The 18449-nt window shown below is 56.0% G+C and overlaps 1 protein-coding gene across 2 annotated transcripts; it reads right to left on the bottom strand.

Moving 5' to 3' along the window:
- Positions 1 to 3630: 3630 nt before the first annotated feature.
- On the bottom strand, positions 3631 to 17192 carry TGFB1 (transforming growth factor beta 1). 2 transcript variants are annotated; one of them, XM_043598832.1, is made up of 7 exons: positions 16838 to 17192; positions 13665 to 13825; positions 12345 to 12462; positions 10699 to 10776; positions 10403 to 10553; positions 4403 to 4556; positions 3631 to 3918 (listed from the first exon to the last, which is right to left on the bottom strand). In XM_043598832.1, the coding sequence occupies exons 1-7, from the start codon at positions 17190 to 17192 to the stop codon at positions 3760 to 3762; spliced, it is 1176 nt and encodes a 391-aa protein (XP_043454767.1). In that variant the 3' UTR covers positions 3631 to 3759. The 2 variants fall into 2 exon arrangements, with proteins under 2 accessions (XP_043454767.1, XP_043454768.1); XM_043598833.1 differs by having other exon boundaries at positions 10403 to 10550.
- Positions 17193 to 18449: the final 1257 nt, after the last annotated feature.

Below are 18449 nucleotides of genomic sequence, written 5' to 3'. Positions count from 1 at the left end.
ATGGACACACATTCGCACAAACACACGGGGAGTACGACAGCAAGCATACTGGGGACACACCCCACAGCATGCTCTCTGATGCCAGCCACGCACACACCAATCACAAGCATAACCCAGAAACAACTCACCCACGGACACACAACACATGCACCAGAAACACAGCTCCAAGAGCAAACACAAAGCACAACCCCTCCAGGAAACACACGTCTCTCCCAGACACACAGACAGACACGGAGAACATCCATATTTTAAGTCAAACTTACTGAAGAATGCACAAATCTACACCCAGTGAACAACGGCAAAGATGTGGAGAAAGAATTCAGACCCACAGCAGGCCCTGGGGACACGACCCTCTCCTGCACACAGACTTGCTGAGACACAGTGTCCTCCCACAGAACCCAGAGGGGGCACTGGCTTGTAAACAGGAACCCCAAACTGGGACACACTGGAAATGCAGGACAGGTAGACAAACCGAAGGGGCGCGTGCTGGGACACAGGCTTTGGTAGTACCTGTGCACACCCAACACAGCGGGAGGGCAACCGCTGGGGCGTCAGAAACCCCCAGGCTGGACAAAATTCACAGCACAAAGCTTGCGTGCGCTCGCGCGCACACACACACACACACAACCACACAAAGGGGTTGTGAACACGTTCAAATTTACATTAGAAACACCCCAAAGACACCATCGCTCCGGGAGAAGGGGCTTTCTCTTTCGTCTTCCCCCTCCTTTCCCCTCCCCGCTCCCTCCGGCTGACCCAGCCCCCAGGCCTGTCTGGGGGAGGGGGCAGGAAGGCCTGAGCTGGCCTCCCCGGCCCTGCTTCCTGCCCGGTGGGGGCCGGACGGGAAGCTGGGGCTCCAGCCGGAACCCAGGCTCCCCCCACGACTTCCCTCCCCTCCCGGGCTGCCCGCAGGAGTGGGGGAGGGGGAAGGGGCGCCCCGAACGCCCGGTGCTGCCCCTGCGCTTGGCGGGGGGCGGGGACTACCTTGTCCCCCACGGGCTCTGCCCCCCTCTCCTGCGGGACAGGGGCCGCCCGCAGGCAGTCCAGGAAGGTGCTGAGCCCGCAAGTTTCCCTTCCTGGGCGGCCTCCGCGCCAGCTCAGCCCGGCGGGCAGGTGGGCGGGGTGTGTCACGAGGGCGTGGCGAGGGCTCGGGCGACCGCGGGAGTGTGCGGCCCCGGTGTGAGGCCAGGACTTGCCCTCGGCGGGCACGGGCTGGGCTTGCGAGGGCCGCGACCCTGGGGGGTGTGTCTGGGTGTGTGAGACTTGCTCCGTCTGGGCCCCGGGGTGTGACAGCGTGTCTGGGTCTGACGGGGCCAGCTGCTGTCTGCGGGGCCTGGTGGGACTCCCCGAGCCTGAGCGTGTGGGGGCCTGGGAGATGTCAGACGGAGTGGGCAGGACCGGCCTCCTCCGGGTGATCGTGACGTGTGTCTCCATGTGTGGCGTGTGTGTCTGGGTGGGACTGTGATGTGTCAGGTTGTGTGCGCATGCACTGTGCCTGTTTGCGAGTGACCCCGGGGAGGATGTTTGTGTTAACTGTTGGTGGGTCCCAGCAGGAGCCTCCGTTTCATTTCCTGAGGGGGCTCTAATGCTGTGAGGTGTGTGTCTGTGCGGGGCACCATCTCTGAGTCTGTATCTGGTGTGTGGCTGGCGGTCATGACCTGTGACCCTTCAGAATGTATTTGCGTGACTGCTTTTTGCTGTGTCCCAGTGAAGCTCCAAGGCTGGGTTCTGCATCTGGAATGGGGCCGCGTGCAGGGGCTGTCGCTGCCGCCAGGTGTCAGGAGTTTTTGTGTCTCCACGGTGGCTGCGGAAGGGGAATGTGTTTGCGAGACCGAGGGACCCGGTCCAGATTTGAACCTCTGTGGTGAGCGCGAACGTGTGTGTGTAGCTGTGCCGCGTTTTCGTGGGGCTGCGGTGACCACAGTCTGCGTCACTGTGTCCTTGCAAGTGTCTCCACACACGAGGCTGGTGAAAATGGCAGTATGTCCTTACAGAGTGAACCCCACCTAGGCAATCACTGGGCCAAGGAGCAGGTACGGTGGCCCTGGGAAGGTCAGGACAGAGTGGGGGGTGGGGGGAGGGAACTGAAACCTGGGAGGAAGAGGGGCCACTGAGAGGCTGAGAAGAGGAAGCAGGAGAGAATTCACAGGCAAGACCACAGCAGATGGAGGGCCGCCCTGACCCAGGGCACTGTCATTTCTCACTTGCACGAATGGTCTCCCTGTAGCCCCCCTTGCCCGCATTCAGTCTACTCAACCATCAGCCAGAGAGACCCTCCGAGCACCTAAGTCAAATCACACTCTTCCTCCGTCGGGAGCCCTGAGTGCAATTTCCCCCAGGCCCCTGGAGGCCTGATGTGGCCTGGAAAGCAGTACCAGTGCAGAGGTTATGTGCCTGGATCCTCGACTCCAGCTGTTTGGATTCGAATCCCAGCTGTGCCACATGCTAGCTGTGTGACCTTAACGAGTAACTGAACCTCTCTGTGCCCCTGCCCTGGCATTCCTGTCTGTAAAGTGGGGAGCAAAGGGTCTCTAGAGCAGGAGCTGGCAAACTTTTTCTTTGAAGGGCTAGAGAGTAACTGTGACTTTGCATACGGTTTCACTGAGCACTGAAACAGCCTTAGGTGATGCTCCAATAAAACTTTATTTACAGACACAGGCAAGTGGGTCAGAACTGGCCTGCAGGCAGCAGTGTGCCAACCCCTGCTCTGCTGGGCTGTGGGGAGAACGCAGGGAGCTCATACACCATACCTGGCACGGGGAATATCATTACTCTCTGGCCTGTGAGTGTTAATGACCTGACTCAGCTCCCAACACCCTTCCCCTTATCCCTCCCTTCCAACCACATTGGCCTTTCCTCCCAGTGTCGCTGGCTCACTCTAAATTCATCCTCAAGACCAGGCTGTGCCTAGGTCTTCCTACCAAGAACACTCTCCCCCGGGGCTCCCCCAGACTGAGCTCTTGACTTCCTTCACGTCCCAAATGCTACCTCCTCCGAGAAGCCCTTCCTCCCTCCCCAAATCATCTCTCACTCGGTGCTACTTTCCTGTCTTAGTGTGACTTCCCATATTTGTCTCCTCCCCAGGAAGTAGGTTCCTGGTGGGCAGGAACTAGTCCCTTAGCCTCTCTGGGCTTTGGTTTCCTCATCTTTAAAGTGAGTGTTATCAGGGGCACCCTGGTTAAGCTTCCAACTCTTAAGTTTCAGCTCAGGTCAGGATCTCATAGTTCCGAGCTCAGAGTCCCAAGTGGGGCTCTGCACTGACATCTCGGAGCCTGCTTGGGAGTCTCTCTCCCCCTTCCCCATGCGCGCGCTCTCCCTCTCTCTCTCAAAATAAATAAGCAGGAAAAAAAAAATAGAGTGTTATCAGAGTCCCTGTATCTCAGAGCTTTGTTATGGTGATTAAATGAATTAATCAATAGAAGGCACTTAGAACAGCTCACAAGATGCTCCATAAATAAATCTAACTAGTGTTCACGGGGAGTCCTTGGAACATAAGTGCTCAGTAGGCGTTTGTGAGAGGAAATGAATGGAGACCAGAGGGGACAGATGGAACGGGAATCCAGGAACGTCGTGAACGTCGGGAGGGAGACCCCACTCTGGGACCCAACCACACACACACAGAGACCCCAGTTGTCTCTCCACCTTTAATCGACCCCAGAGGGCTCTGGGGAGCGGTGTCCTTAAATACAGCCCGGCGCAGCGGGCGGGGGCGGGGCCGGGCCTGCCGGGTGGGCGGGGCCTGCGGGGCGGGGCGGGGCCTCAGCTGCACTTGCAGGAGCGCACGATCATGTTGGACAGCTGCTCCACCTTGGGCTTGCGGCCCACGTAGTACACGATGGGCAGGGGCTCCAGCGCCTGCGGTACGCAGCAGGGAGCCGCCGACGCGCCCGGGTTGTGCTGGTTGTACAGGGCCAGGACCTGCGGGCGGGGTGAGGGTCGGGGGTCGTGGGCAGGGCGCTCCCACCCCTTCCGCCTCTTCCCCTCTCCCTCTGTCTCATCTCAGTCCGTTCCCAGTCTCTACCTCTCTCCCTTTTCCCCTCTTGCCTTGTCTTCACAGTCTCTGTCTCCGTGGCAGTGTGTGGACTCCAGGCCGTTCACTGTTCATCCTGTCTCTCGCGTTCCCTCTCCTTCCGTCTCCCGGCCTCCCCGCACCCGGTTGGTCACTCAGTCTCCATGGGTCTCGCCATGGACCGCAGATCCCTCTGCGTCTCCCTCTGCGTCAGGTCTCTCTACCGGCTCAGAGCCTGTCTCCTCCCATCTCTGTACCATCCTCTCTGATCCCCGGGCTCTCTCTACTTCTCATCTGGCTAAGTCCTCTCCGATTTTACCTGTTTGTCTCCCTCCACTCCCTCGGCCCCTGCTCCCCCCAGCCCAACCCCGGCCGGCCCGTGGCCAGACGCACCTTGCTGTACTGCGTGTCCAGGCTCCAGATGTAGGGACAGGGCCCTAGGCAGAAGTTGGCGTGGTAGCCCTTGGGCTCGTGGATCCACTTCCAGCCCAGATCCTTGCGGAAGTCAATATAGAGCTGCCGCACGCAGCAGTTCTTCTCCGTGGAGCTGCGGGGTGGGGGGTGGGGGTGGAGGGGGCCGGGTCAGGGGGGCGCGGCTGCTGCTGCTGCTGCTGCGAGGGCAGCCGCACCCCCGGGGTGGGGGGTGGGGGCACCCTGGTTGCCCCCAGCACAGCGTCCATCTCAGTGATAATAGCAATAACGGTAACAGCAATGATAATCACTAACACTGATAAAGCGCTCTCTTTGGTCAAGCCCCTTGCTAACGGGATTGTAAACATCATTTCACAGAAGGCTCCTGACAAGTCTGTAAGAAAGTCAAATGACCGTCCCCAAGCCCTAAGTTCTATGTGTGCAACAAATACTTGTTGAACCAGGACCAACTGCTTAGCTGGGATCTACTGGGGGCTCAGTACAAATGAAACAGACAGGAATTCCTGCCTTCTGGGGCCACATGCTAGAGACTGTCATGTCGAATCTCTGCTCCGAACATGGCTCAAACATGGCTCTGTGTCTCTTGGGGCAAATGCCCAAGCCCTCAACAGGAACCACAAGGCGCCGCCTGGTCAGCTGATCTCAACTCCCTCCCCACTCTCCCTGACTCCAGACACTAGAACACAGCATCCTCCCTGTTCTTCAAATACAGCCCTGCCCCAGGACCTTTGCACTCACTCATCCCTCCTCCTGGCTTGCTATTCCCACAGATATCCACTCTAGTTCTTTTCTTTCCTTCAGTTCATTGAAATGTATGCTCAGATGTCCTTTACGCAGGGAGCCTTAACTCCTAGAACACTGCCTGATGTGCAGCAGGTACTCAATAAATATCAGTTAAAAAAATCAATATCCTCTCCTCAGAGCATCCTTTCTGGACCATCCTACCCAAAGTACCCATCCAAATGATGATAAATTCCATTCAGTGTGATAGTGGCATTTCAGTTCTGCAAGAAAATATGACAGTGTCTGTATTTGACGTGGGGCAAATCTTAATGCCTGTTGAAGCTGGATGAGAATCCATGGGACTTCATTACATCATATCTTGGTTGCTTTTGTCTACACTTCGAATTTTCCATAATAGAAGAAAATTTTAACCAGAATAGGAAAAATAGTACCCAATATCTATTTTTTCTTCCCTCTTCTTCTGATTTATTTTCCTTTTTTTTTTTAACATTTATTTATTTATTGGGGGGAGGAAGGGGCAAAGAGAGAGGGAGAGAAAGAATCCCAAGCAGGCTCTGTGCTGTCAGCGTAGAGCCTGACAAGGTCTCAATCCTACAAACCAGGAGATCATGACCTGAGCTGAAATCAAGAGTCAGATGCTTAACCGACTGAGCTGCCCAGGTGCCCCTGATTTATTTTCCTTCTAAAACTTATTGCTACCTGGAGCGCCTGGTTGGCTTAGTAGGACATGTGACTCTTGATCTCCTTGATCTCTAGGTTGTGAGTTCAAGCCTCACATATATTATATATTATTTACTGTGAGAGAGAGCACAAATGGAAGAGAGACAGAGAGACAAGGGAGAGAGGGAGAGAGAGAAGGGAGAGAGGGAGGGAGGGAGGGAGAGAGAGAGAGAGAGAGAGAGAGAGAGAGAGTCCCAAGCAGGCTCCATACCGTCAGCACAGAGCCCAAAGCAGGGCTTGAACTGCGAGGTCATGACCTGAGCTGAAATCAAGAGTCAGACACTTAACCGACTGAGCCACCCAGATGCCCCTCTATGTTAGGTTTTTAAAAAGCATATTGGAGAATAGTGATGTATAATATTTTACTGCTCTAGACTCATAATCCCTGTCCCATGCTCAGAAGCAAAAGCCAGTTCCTCCCCAGTCCAGGCCCAGGCTCCTGCTTGTCTGGAAAGTACCAGGGCATTTTATGTGCTGGCCTCTGGGGCCATGGCTGAGCTGGGCAGGGACCTTAGCTAAAAAGCTTGATTCGTGGGAAGCATGAACACTTTATATTCCAGGTTCATATCATGTGAAAGAGATATTCTTCAAAGCTACAAGTACAGTATGATCCAAATTCTGTTTTGCATAAAAGGACTAAAAGGAAATATATTCAAATGTTGATTTTTTTTATACGTGGTAGTGTGATGGGTGATATCTTTCTGTATTTTCTAAATTCTTGACAGTGGGTATGTGTTACTTTTAGAATAAGAAAGAGAAGAAGGAAAGAAGGGAGTAAGGGAGGGAGGAAGAGAGAGAGGGAGGGAAGAAGAGAAGGAGGGAGGGAAGAAGGGAGGGAGGGAGGAAGGAATATGCAGTGCCCTCTCCACATCCCCCCCCCCCAAAGAAAAACGAACTCTGCAATTGGGGCAAAATAAAAAAATACGGATGTGTATACGTGTTTCAAACAGACACTGTGTCTGGAAGGAGACACAAATATAATAAAAGTGACTGTCTCTTCTTCAGAGAGGCGTGGGGATCAGAGCTGGAGGGTCTCTGACTATTCCTTCTAGGTTTGGCCCATGTGCATGCATTTATCTATTCAAGAAGTAATCAACAGAGAATTAACTGATCTCAAAACCCTATGAGGCAGGCTTTATTATTATTATTCCCATTTGAAGGATGAAGGAACTGAGCCCCAGAGAGGAAAGCACTGCCTGCCCATACACAGCATGTAAGTGTGGAGCTTGGGGACAGGTTCACGGCCAGCTCTGTGCCCCCCGGGAGGCTGGGGCCTCATCTGTCCAGCGCAGCCATGTCAGCTCAAGCACAGCAGGAAGAGGCGATGAAACAGCATTTCCCGGGGCAAGACAAGGCCTCTCCAAAAGCCACAGAGAAGGGAGCCAGGAATCTGAGATCCCTGTGAGCTCAGCCTGGTTCCTCCCCAGTCTGGTTGGGCCTCAGTTTCCCCATCTGTCCAAAGACATGAGGGATGTTGGATCAAATAAGGTGTTGTTCAGGGTCAAGGAGGCATCAGGAAGTCCAGGACCTGGGAGAGTCCTGAGCTCCTGAAACCACAGGCACATATGTGCGCATTTACAGGCATATTTCTGGGGAAATGTCCTGGCTTTCAGCTTCTCAAGGGGGTCCTAAATTCACAGAAGGGAAAGAACCCCCTGTCCAGAATAATCTTTCACTTCCGGTTCAACTCTGGCTGGGGGTTTTGAGGTCCTAAGATTTGAATAGTCTGTGACCCTGATTACCCACCTGGGACATCCTCCCTGTGGGGTCCCCAGAGCAGCAGAAGCACCATCTGAGAACTTGTGGGGAATGTAAATTCTCCAGGCTCACCAAAAACCTACTGAGTCAGAAACTGGGGGTGGGGCTGGGGCTGGAGGACAGCAAGCCATATTTAACAAGCCTCCAGGTGACTTTGAGGCACTTTCTAACCCATTTATTTAGTGCAAGGCCTCTTGCAAAGCTTTCTTCTTCTTTTTTTTTTTTTTAATTAGCTCTCCACCTAACATGGGACTTGAACTCACAACCCTGAGATCAAGAGTCCCACACTCTACTGACTGAGCCACCCAGGTGTCCCTCTTGCAAAGCTCTTGCAGAGCCTCTCTGCCATCCAGTCAGGGCCTGATGGGTAAAAGAAACCCACTTGGGGCCCCAGAACAGAACAGGCTGAAGGCCTCACATTGGATGTTGGGTAAGAGTTCAGGGAGGCTAACTTCCACAATCCCATGTCATGGCCAAGTTCACTGCATCTCTGCCCCTACCCACTTCCTCTCCCGCAATGGGCGATTTCAAAGCACATGCCATCCACCATGTCATTTCATCCACAAATATTTCCACATGTATCGCCAAGAAAATCAGGACTATTGTAAAACATAACCACAAGACCATATAAGAAAAATTCTCAATTATTCCTGGATATCATAAAATATCCAATCAGGGTTCACATTTCCCCAACTGTCTCACAAATGTCTTTTTGTTTTTACTAGTCTGCGTGAATAAAGACCCAAATAAGGTCTACACATTGCAATTACTTGATATATATTTTAAGATTCTTTTAGAAATCTACATAATCATCTCTCTACCTCCCTACTTTGCATTGTATTTGTTGAAGAAAGTGGGTCAGATTTCCCACAATCTAATTGTTGCTGACTGCAAGCCCATGGTGTTCTTTAACATGTTCCTCTGTCCCTGTGTTTCTAGAAAATTGGTAGTTGGATTTACCATTTTGTTCAGCTGCAGGTTCACTTTTTGGCACAACTTCTGAGGTGACACTGTGTCCCTCCCTGCGGAGGCTCCCATGGCTGGCTGCCTCCCTCTATATTGTTATTAATAACGTTCATTCATTCGTGGGGTTGCTGGGCTAAGGCTGGGGCTGGTGCTAAGCTTGGAAATAGAGCTGACTTTCCAGAAGGCGAACAGCATGTAACAAAGCCCAGAGGTACCTCATCCAAACAGTAAGCTGGGGAGGGACAAAGGTCAGATTATCGTTCTAATTCTGCAACATCTAACTCTGTATTTCAACATGCTAAGGAATCCAACTTTTCAACTTTCTTAGATTGCGATACTCCAGCATCTCAACATTCTAACAATGGCATTTCCAACTTGCTAGGATTCCTGTATTCCAACTCTCCGGTATCTTGTCATTTGTGATATCTCAGTATCGAATTACAGCATTCCACAATCCTGAGCCCATCACTCAAGAGGTCCAAGCTGCCACCTCTGAAGATCCAGCTTTCCAAGAGTCTAACATCCCAACACTGAGCCCCAACACTCTAGGATACCAATAATCTGGATTTCTCCAACCCCAACATTTGTAGATGCCAGCTGTTGTTTTTTTTAATATTATATATATATATACATATATATATTATAGCATATATATATATATATATATATATATATACACACACATATATATACACTTTATTTGAGGAAGAGAGAGAGGGGGAGAGTGGGGAGAAAAGGGCACAGGGAGAGAGAGAGAGGATCCCAAGCATGCTCCATGCTAAGGATGCAGCCCAGTGTGCGGGACTTGATCCCACAACCCCAGGATCATGACCTGAGCTGAAATCAAGAGTCAGACATTCAACTGACTGAGCCACCCAGGTACCCCAGTTTGTTTTTTTTTTTTTTAATTTTTTTTCAACGTTTATTTATTTTTGGGACAGAAGGAGACAAAGCATGAACGAGGGAGGGGCAGAGAGAGAGGGAGACACAGAATCGGAAACAGGCTCCAGGCTCTGAGCCATCAGCCCAGAGCCCGACGCGGGGCTCGAACTCACAGACCGCGAGATCATGACCTGGCTGAAGTCAGACGCTTAACCAACTGCGCCACCCAGGCGCCCCTACCCCAGTTTGTTTTGTTTTGTTTTGTTTTTTGTGTTTAAGTAGGCTTCATGCCCAGCATGGAGTCCAATGCGGAACTTGAACTCATGACCCTGAGATCAAGACCTGAGTTGAGATCAAGAGTAGGCCACTTAAGCGACTGAGCCACCCAGGTGTCCCGTGAATGCTAGTATTTTAACACAGCCTTCCACCATTCTGAGCCCAATATTCAAGGTCTCCAGTCTGCCAACAGTGGAGACTCCAATCTGTCAATGGTATGGGAATCCAACATGGGCAATCTTCCAATCCACAATTCCCTAATTCTAAGATCCCAACACTCCTTGAGTCCAACATTCTCAGATTCCAGTCATTAACACTGAATTCTATGTCCTAGGATCCCAACGTTCTAGAACCCCAGCCTGCCAACATTGAACTTGCTCGGGTCCCTCAGTCTACACACCAACACACCAGCAAGAAAGCAAGATGATCTCAACATCTTAGGACTCCACATCCCAGCATCCTAGAACTCAGAGCCCATCCTCTGAGCCCTCCAGGCTGAAGGAGGTGCCAGCCATGCGTAGCACCAGCCAGGTGCCCAACTTGAGCCTTCCCTGGTTGCGCCCAGCCATCACACCACCAGACGAGAATGCCACAGTCAAGGGCTGAAAGGTTCACCTGAAGCAGTAGTTGGTGTCCAGGGCTCGGCGGTGCCGCGAGCTGTGCAGGTGCTGGGCCCTCTCCAGCGGGGTGGCCATGAGGAGCAGAAAAGGCCGGTTCATGCCATGAATGGTGGCCAGGTCACCTCGGCGGCTGGAACTGAACCCTGCTTTGGTTTGGAGTTGTAGGGTGTGGGGGAGACATAGACACACACTCTCAGATGGATGAATGGGGGCAGGGGCAGGGGGAAGAAGACACAAGTGCACACACATGTGCACACACATGTGGGGCTGGGCCAGGGAGATGGGCCTCACCGTTGATGTCCACTTGCAGTGTGTTATCTTTGCTGTCACAGGAACAGTGGGCACTGAGGCGAAAGCCCTCTACTTCCCCTGTGGGAGTGGGGAGTGGGAAGCCAGTGTGAGATGCCAGGTGCTGTTCACACCCCCACCGTGGGTGGAGCAAACCCAGGGTGGAGGGGGTGTTGGGGGTCCCCCTGTCTCTTCCCCTGCCTGCCCTCTCCCTGCATCCTCCTGCTCTTGGCCTTGCTTCCTCCTTCTCCTCCTTCAGGTCTCAGCTCAAATGTCACCTCCTCCAGGAGGCCCTCCTGGACACATGCCCCACCCCCACAGTGACATCACTTTATTTTCTCCATAGCACTCACCCTCCTGACATTCGCATTTGGCTATTTGTTTCCCTCATTGTTCTCAGTGGAAAGCAGGATACATGGGGGCAGGGATTCCTGTTTTCTTGCTCCCCGCTGGGCCTAGCCCACAGTCTTAAAAATAAACATCTACTGAGTGCACGCCCCCGGGTGCCAGGCCCTGTCCTAAATGCTCTGTGAGCATTATCTCTTCTGATCCTCGCCAGAGGTCCCAATTTAATAGGCACGGAAGCCAAGACCCACAGAGGGCAGATGATGTGCCCCAAGTGGGAAAAGGTAGGGATGGGGTGCACACCCACAGAGCAGCTGTGGGAGAAAGGCTTCTTGAACAAATGAGTGAATGATTTTCTAAGCTCCTACTAGGTGCTGGGCCCTGTGCTGGGTGCTCTAGACTCTGCAGTGACCGAGACAGGCCTTTGTCCTGCGGCCCCGGGCCCCTGCCTTTCAACACCTGGCCGATCCACCACTTATCCCTTAAGTCTCTATACTATCACCTTCCCCCAGGAAGCCCTCCCAGACCCTCTAGGATGGGTCCCAGCAGCACTCGGGGCCTCCCCACCCCGCCACTGCTCCTTCGGGTCATCACTGCCACCTAGGTCTTTGGCAAGACTTTGTAGATGTCCAGAGTTGCCCCATGAAGGCAGCATCTAGAAGTTGTCTTAGTTACCACTGTGTCCCCAGCATCACCGCACACAGGGCGGGGCTCAGAGCAGGGACCCACTGGCATTTTTTGAGGGGAGGCATGAACAAAAGGGAGATCAGGAAGGGGGATGTGGGTGTGGTGGACTCAGGTCAAACACAGTCCTCTTACAGACAGATCGGCTGTGTCAGGCTCTCCCTGGACTCAGGGTGCGCCTTGAACACTCTTGCCTCTCCTTCTTTCCCCGACGGGTTCCACTCAACCCTCAAATATCAGCCCTGATGTCCCCTCTTCCAGGAAGCCCTCCCTGACCCCAAGCTGGGTCAGCCATCTCCTCTGGGGTCCCTATTCCAGCCCTACCCAATCTGGGTCATTACCATCCAGTTTTCAGGTCTTTCCCCACTTCCCCCACCCCAAGAATGGACTATGGGCTCCATGAGGGCAAGGGTGGGGCTGTTTGGGTCACTGCTGTGTCCCCAGCATCACCCACCACCCAGCAGGTGCTCAGGAAATGGATTAGGCATTATCACTCAGGTCTGAGGTCTAGGAGGAAGGCCACGTCTTGGCTGGGACATGGGGTCCCAGCTGCTAGGCAGGACAAACAAAGGGCTCTATCCCATTACAAAATAGGGGCGGGGCAAACAAGTGGTCCTTACCTCCATGGCTCAGCCACTGCCGCACCACTCCAGTGACATCAAAGGACAGCCATTCCGGCGTGTCACTGGGCGCCAGCAGCCGGTTGCTGAGGTAGCGCCAGGAATTATTGCTGTATTTCTGGGGGGAGATGAATTGGGGGGAGACAGTGGGTTAGATGCGGCTCCCCACCCCCAAATACACTGACTGCACCCCCACTCCTGCTCCACCAAACAGGCTGCCAGAGAGTCCCTCAGACAGTCCCCTCCCAGACATCCACGCTGTGGGGCCCTGCAGGAACAACCCCCACCCCACCGCTGGAGAGGCCTTGGGAGGAGAGGAGAGAGAGCCCCAGGCCGGGGATCAAGGCACCTGGACGGCTCAGCCTCTGCTCTGAGTCCCTGTGGGGACCCCTCCGCGGCCTGAGTTCCCTCACTGGTGAAATGCCAGGCCCCTTTCAGCTGAGACAGTCCACCATGCTGAGATCCTCCTGGGACATCCTGGGGTCCCCTGAGCATACAATTCTGCACATCTGACACCCTGAATTCTCAGAGCCTGTAACTTTCTAGGGGCTTATGTTAGAAGTCATTCCATACCCCAAGAATAACCCATTCAATGAACCTGAGACATTCTGAGAGACTGATGTTTAGACACCCAGGAGTCTGGCACGCCCCAAACCCAGATGCTGCAGAGGTCTGATGCCCGTGTGCCACGATCCTCTGGGGCTGGGCAGAATACTCCAGACACTGGCAGCATGAAGCTGAATTCTCTAGACTCCCAAGGAATTGACCACAGACACACTTCCTTTGTTGTAACAGTCTACCACCTACCATTAAACCCAATGTCCCACATGACGTGGATTCCAGGTCGCATAATCTTCTAGACTCCAGCCCTCCCAGAGGCCCCAGTCTTCCTGGAGACTCTAACTCTTCTAGAACAGAACTATCCAAAGGAACTTTCTAGGATGCTGGAAGTGTCCTTTATCTGCGGCATCCAAAATAGCAGCCACTAACCACTACGGAGCACTCAAAATAAGGCCAGTGAGACTGAGGGGTTGAACTTTTTTTCTTTTAGTCAACTTAAATGGCCACGTGTGGCTAGTGGTCCTGGACAACTATACTGGACAGAACGGCTGGAGAGCCTGCAACCTTTCAAGATTCTGGCCTCCTGAGTGTTTAGTATCCTAGGGTGCTAGGAGCCTGAAAGTTCTAAAGGCCCCCATGATTCCATGGCCCGCACGCCCCCATCCTGCCGAGTCTGTCTGTGTGGACCTTGCAGCCACCAGCCGTCCAGCTGCCCACCTTGGCCCCAGTGCAGCCCGCCTCTGGGGCCCGGACCCCCACCTGGTACAGCTCCACGTGCTGCTCCGCTTTTAACTTGAGCCTCAGCAGGCGCAACTCTGCCCGGGAGAGCAAGACGGGCTCAGGCACTGCTTCTCGGAGCTCCGACGTGTTAAAGAGCATATATATGCTGTGCGGGGTACGCTGGACTTTCTCATAGATTTCTAGGCGGGAGGAGCAGAGAGGAGGGAGGTCAGGGGGTTTGGCAAGGGCGGAGGGAGCTAGCACAGCCCAAGTCTAAGAGCGTGGGCTCCCGGCGCTGACGACCCTGGGTTGGAACCCGATTCTGACATTTTTTAGCGGTGTGACCTTGGGAGAGTGGCTCTCCCACTCTGGATTTGTTTCGCCCTCTGTAAAATGGGGTCTGAGCCACGCTTGTCTCCTGTCATCTGTAAAGCGTCCACTCAGTACACAGCCCTAAGAGGGGCTGCTGTGCTCGCTCAGGCGCCCCCAGCACTTGAAGCCTCAAATGCAAATTGAACGGCAGGAGTAGGATGGAGGGAGCAGCCTTCCAGCTCTGTGACTTTGGGCAAGTCACATTCCTTCCCACAGCCTCGCTTTCGGGGCTATTCTTTGGGAAATGACAACCCCACCAAACTCCCTAACTGCCCACCAGGCTCTCCTAACTGAAGCACTGTGTGTCAGATTCTCAACTGTAAAGGGAGGACCGGTTGCGAGATTATATAGTGTGCGACGAGTGAGCTGGTGCGGTAAAGCAGGCAGCAGTCTTGCACACCCGGGCTGTGCTCACGCGTATGTTAAAGAGTGCTCACTATTTGCCAGGGGCTATGCACCACACTTTACAAGGGCTAAGACATTTAAACCTCACAACAACCTCATGAGGAAAAGACAATTATTGTACCCATTTTATAGATGGGGAAACAGGTCATTTGCCCCACGGTGGCATAGGTAAGGAGCTACAGGGCTGGGATTCAAACTCCGGCGGTCTGGTCCCAAAGACTACTCTTAACCCCAAGGCCATGCAGTCTCCCTGCTACTGTGACATTATTACTACTACGAATTACTCTTACTATTACTAATTGCTTCCTGCCTTCTCTCCCTCAGCTGGTTAGACAAGGCAAAGTTCATTCTAGGTAGGAATGGCTTTGGTGGGGGGAGGAAGAAAAATGGGAAGAGTGCGTTCTAGTCTAGGAAAAGTTTGGGATGAGCAGGCAGGCCATGACCTTGTAGATCAACTGGGATACATCCTTTAAGGCCTCTGCCATAGGGGTGCAGAAATGGAGGAGACAGGATCTGATGAGAAAGGAGAGGCAACTCCTTCCATGGGCCCCCTGCCCCTACTCCTCCCCACGCTAGGCAGGCCAGCCCGGGGCCCCCACAAAGAAGCCCTATCTTGACCCAGGGGTTACTCAGCAAACCCCAAAGGAAGTGTAGTGCAGGGGTGGAGGGTGGGAGGACGGGTGGAGACAGATACAGAGGAAGAAAGGAAGGGCAGGACCGGGTCAGAGGGAGGGATGGAGAGACCACAGAGACAGGGAGACTCGAGGAATAGGGCGAGATGGAAAAAGAGGGAGAAAGAGGGAAGAGACTGTTCAGACCCATGCATGGGATATGGGAGACACACGGGAAGAGAGATACAGGGGTTTGGGGGCAAGATGGAGCCAGACTGGGAGGGGAGAAGAGGACTGAAGGTACCAGCGGTAGAGAAATCTCTACAACGAAGGTGAAACGACCACAGAAAAGGTGAGCCTGAAATGTGGGTGGGGAGGGGCGTCACCTGGCCGGGCACGCATGCGTGGCCCAAGGACCACAGGTGCACCGCCCAAGACAGAAAATGAAAACAGGGGGGCTGCCCCAAACCTCCGGGCCACGCGGAACCCCTGGGTCCCCGCGTGGGCGCCGAGGGGCCGGGCCCAGCAGCAGCCCCGCCCCAGAATGGGGTGAAGAGGGCGGGAGGCGCCGCAGCCGCGAGGGCGGGGACCCGACCTGCCCCGTCTCGCCCCAGGCTCCGCGCGCGATCCCCGCCCCCCGGGCAAGGAAAAGGAAGGGAGGGCGGGCTAGGCGGCCGGACGCTGGGGTTTCCCCAGCCTCCCGGAGAGGAACTGGGACTCTGGGGTCCAGACTCTCCTAGTTCAGCTCTGCGGGGTCCTCCCCCCCCACCCTTTCCGGGAGGGCAGGCTCCTCCCTCCGCGCGTGGCACCCACGTGGGGCTCCCTCACCCCGACCAGCTCGGTTTTCTCACCCCGATCTTGCAGAGTCTCACCCACCCACCTCTCCCTCTAGGGCTCGACTCCTCACTCAGCCCGCTTCCTCCCCTCCCGCGGCGTGGGGGGCTCGCTGCTCCCAGAACGGCGCTGTTTATGTCTCCCCTCCACTCCCTCCCCGTCCCCCGTTCTCACGCCTGTCTCCCCTCTCTCTAAACCCCTTCCCACCACCCACTATTCTGGGTTTCTTGGGGGCTCGCTTCCCGCGCTGGGCTTCCTCCTCTCACGTCCATATGCCAAATACTCGGGGCACCTCGCGCGCATCCCCGACGCCCCCCTGGGGGTCTCCGCTGCTCTCCTGCTCATACCTCCCCCCACCCCAAGACCTCGGGTCCCCTCTTCCCCGCATTTATCATCCTCCTCTCTGTGGGCCCTCCCCCAATCCCGCGTGTTTTTCGCGCTCGCTGCAAGTGGATCCACTGTCCACTTTCCCGATACCTCCGGAGTTCGCTTCACCTAGTTTTTCTGTCCTTCTTGAATTTTCTCGCCTCGTGCCCCTGAGCTCTGGGTCAGCTTTCCCCACTGCCTCCCCTCTCTCAGATGCTGGGGTCTTCGCTTCTCCCAAAGCGGGCTCCCTCTCTCTATGCAGCCCTCACCCCACGACCCCTCACACTCTAGTGCACTGTGAAGAAAGAAGTCTTTCTACCCCTTCACCCCCCAGTTGCTTCTCTCCCTCTAGGGGACTGCCCCCCCCCCCACGATCCCGCAGGTTCCCGTCGCCCTCTAGAAGCCCACTTCGCTCCCTATCTCCTGCCCTTCAAGGCCAGATACCTGAGGGGTAGGAAACTCAGTCCTCTCCTCTTTGAGACCCCCCTCCCGCGTTCCCGGCAACCCCGGGGGTCCTCTTCCTCTAGGCAGTTTCCTCTGCCAGTAATTTCCTCCCCCGTGACCCCTGCACTCCGGCGCCCCCTGGGGGCTCCCCTCCAGGGTCCCCGGCCCCTCTGAGCTCACTGTTGGTGTTTTCCACCATTAGCACGCGGGTGACCTCCTTGGCGTAGTAGTCCGCCTCAGGCTCGGGCTCCGGCTCGGCGCTCTCCCCCGCCACCCGGTCGCGGGTACTGTTGTAAAGGGCCAGCACAGCCTCGGGCAGCGGGCCGGGCGGCACCTCCCCCTGGCTCGGGGGGCTGGCGAGCCGCAGCTTGGACAGGATCTGGCCGCGGATGGCCTCGATGCGCTTCCGCTTCACCAGTTCCATGTCGATGGTCTTGCAGGTGGACAGTCCGGCGGCCGGCCGGCCAGGCGTCAGCACTAGTAGCCACAGCAGCGGCAGCAGCAGCGGCAGCAGCCGCAGCCCGGAGGGCGGCATGGGGGAGGCGTCGCCCCCGGCACTGCCGAGAGCGCGAGCCCCGCTGCGGTGGGAAAAGGGAGGCCCCGCCCCTAGAGGGGCTCGGGGTCTCCCGAAGAAAGATAGGAGGGTCGGGGTGAGGTGAGGGGAGTTGAAGCCCTCAGGGAGAACCGAGTGGAGGTGGAGGGGAAGCTCTGATGGGTGGTTTCTCGGTATCCCAAGGAAAAAACCTAGAGGGGCGAGATCTGGTACCAGAGGTGGGTGGTCTTGAGTAGGAAAGTTAAGGAGGTGTGGGAGAGATCCCGTCTCCCGGATCCCGGTGGAGAAGGGTCCTTGGATGCGCGGGGGCTCAGGAGAGAGGCTGGAGGTGGGGGAGCAGCGTGCAGGGGGGTGCGCCCGAGGTCTGGGGTCAAGTCTTCGCGGGAGTCCGGGTTGGCGGCTCCTGAGGGCTGTTCCGGAATGGGGGCGCCTGGGGGACGCCGTGGAGGGGGCAGGGAGGGAGCAAGCGTCCGAGGCGGTGGTGGGGCGGTCTGGGGTCCCCAAGTCCTGCCTCCTGGCGGGGCAATGCCGCGCCAATCGGTCCCCGCGTCTCCGGCTCCCAGCGGCAGCGGAAAAAGTCTCAAAACTTTTTTTCCTCTTCTCCCAACCAGCTCGTCCCTCCTCCCGCTCCTCCTCCCCCTCCTCCCCGCAGTGGCGGCGGCGGCGGCGGCGGGGGCGGCGGCGGCGGCTCGTCTCAGACTCTGGGGCCTCAGACTGCTCCTCGGCGGCTCCTTCCTCCGCTCCCGGCCGAGGCCGGCCCCGCGGGTGGCTCCGAGCCGGGGGGTGCCCCGGAGGGGGCGTCCCCCCTGCCCCCGGCCGGGGGCCTCGCTGTCTGGCGGATCCGCGGCGGGAGGAGGGGGTGGGACGCCCGGGGCGCGAAGGGCGGCGGCGGCGGCAGTGGCGGGGACCGGCTGGGGCGGCGGGGGGTTTTGAAGCCGCCCCGGCCCCACCCAGGAAGCGCGCGGGGCGGGGGCGGCCCCCAGGGGGAGGACATGGGGGGGCCGGGCCACCGTCCTCATCTCGCGTGGGCGGGCTCCGAGGGGGGTCCCTCAGGCCCCGGGGGGAGGGGGCGGACACCCCGGCTCCGCCCCGCGAACAGGGTGCTGCCTCCTGGCGGCTGAGCGCAACCTAAACGGGCAGACGGGTTGCGTGTGGCTTTGAGGGCTGTGCGGGGTCGTGGAGAGAATGAAGATCTGGCGGGGAGGGCTCAATCGGAGGCTGGGGACACATGGCACAGGG

This window comes from Prionailurus bengalensis, chromosome E2, assembly GCF_016509475.1.
Source record: "Prionailurus bengalensis isolate Pbe53 chromosome E2, Fcat_Pben_1.1_paternal_pri, whole genome shotgun sequence".
NCBI lineage: Eukaryota > Metazoa > Chordata > Mammalia > Carnivora > Felidae > Prionailurus > Prionailurus bengalensis.
This window is presented reverse-complemented; position numbering and strand designations above follow the sequence as displayed.

Excerpts from the sequence above, each read along its gene's own strand:
- TGFB1 (XM_043598832.1), bottom strand. The coding sequence starts at position 17,192 with ATGCCGCCCTCCGGGCTGCGGCTGCTGCCGCTGCTGCTGCCGCTGCTG. Across the intron at positions 13,826-16,837 it reads AATGGTGGAAAACACCAACA|AAATCTATGAGAAAGTCCAG; the intron begins GTGAGCTCAGAG and ends CCTCCCGCCTAG. Across the intron at positions 12,463-13,664 it reads AGCACGTGGAGCTGTACCAG|AAATACAGCAATAATTCCTG; the intron begins GTGGGGGTCCGG and ends ATCTCCCCCCAG.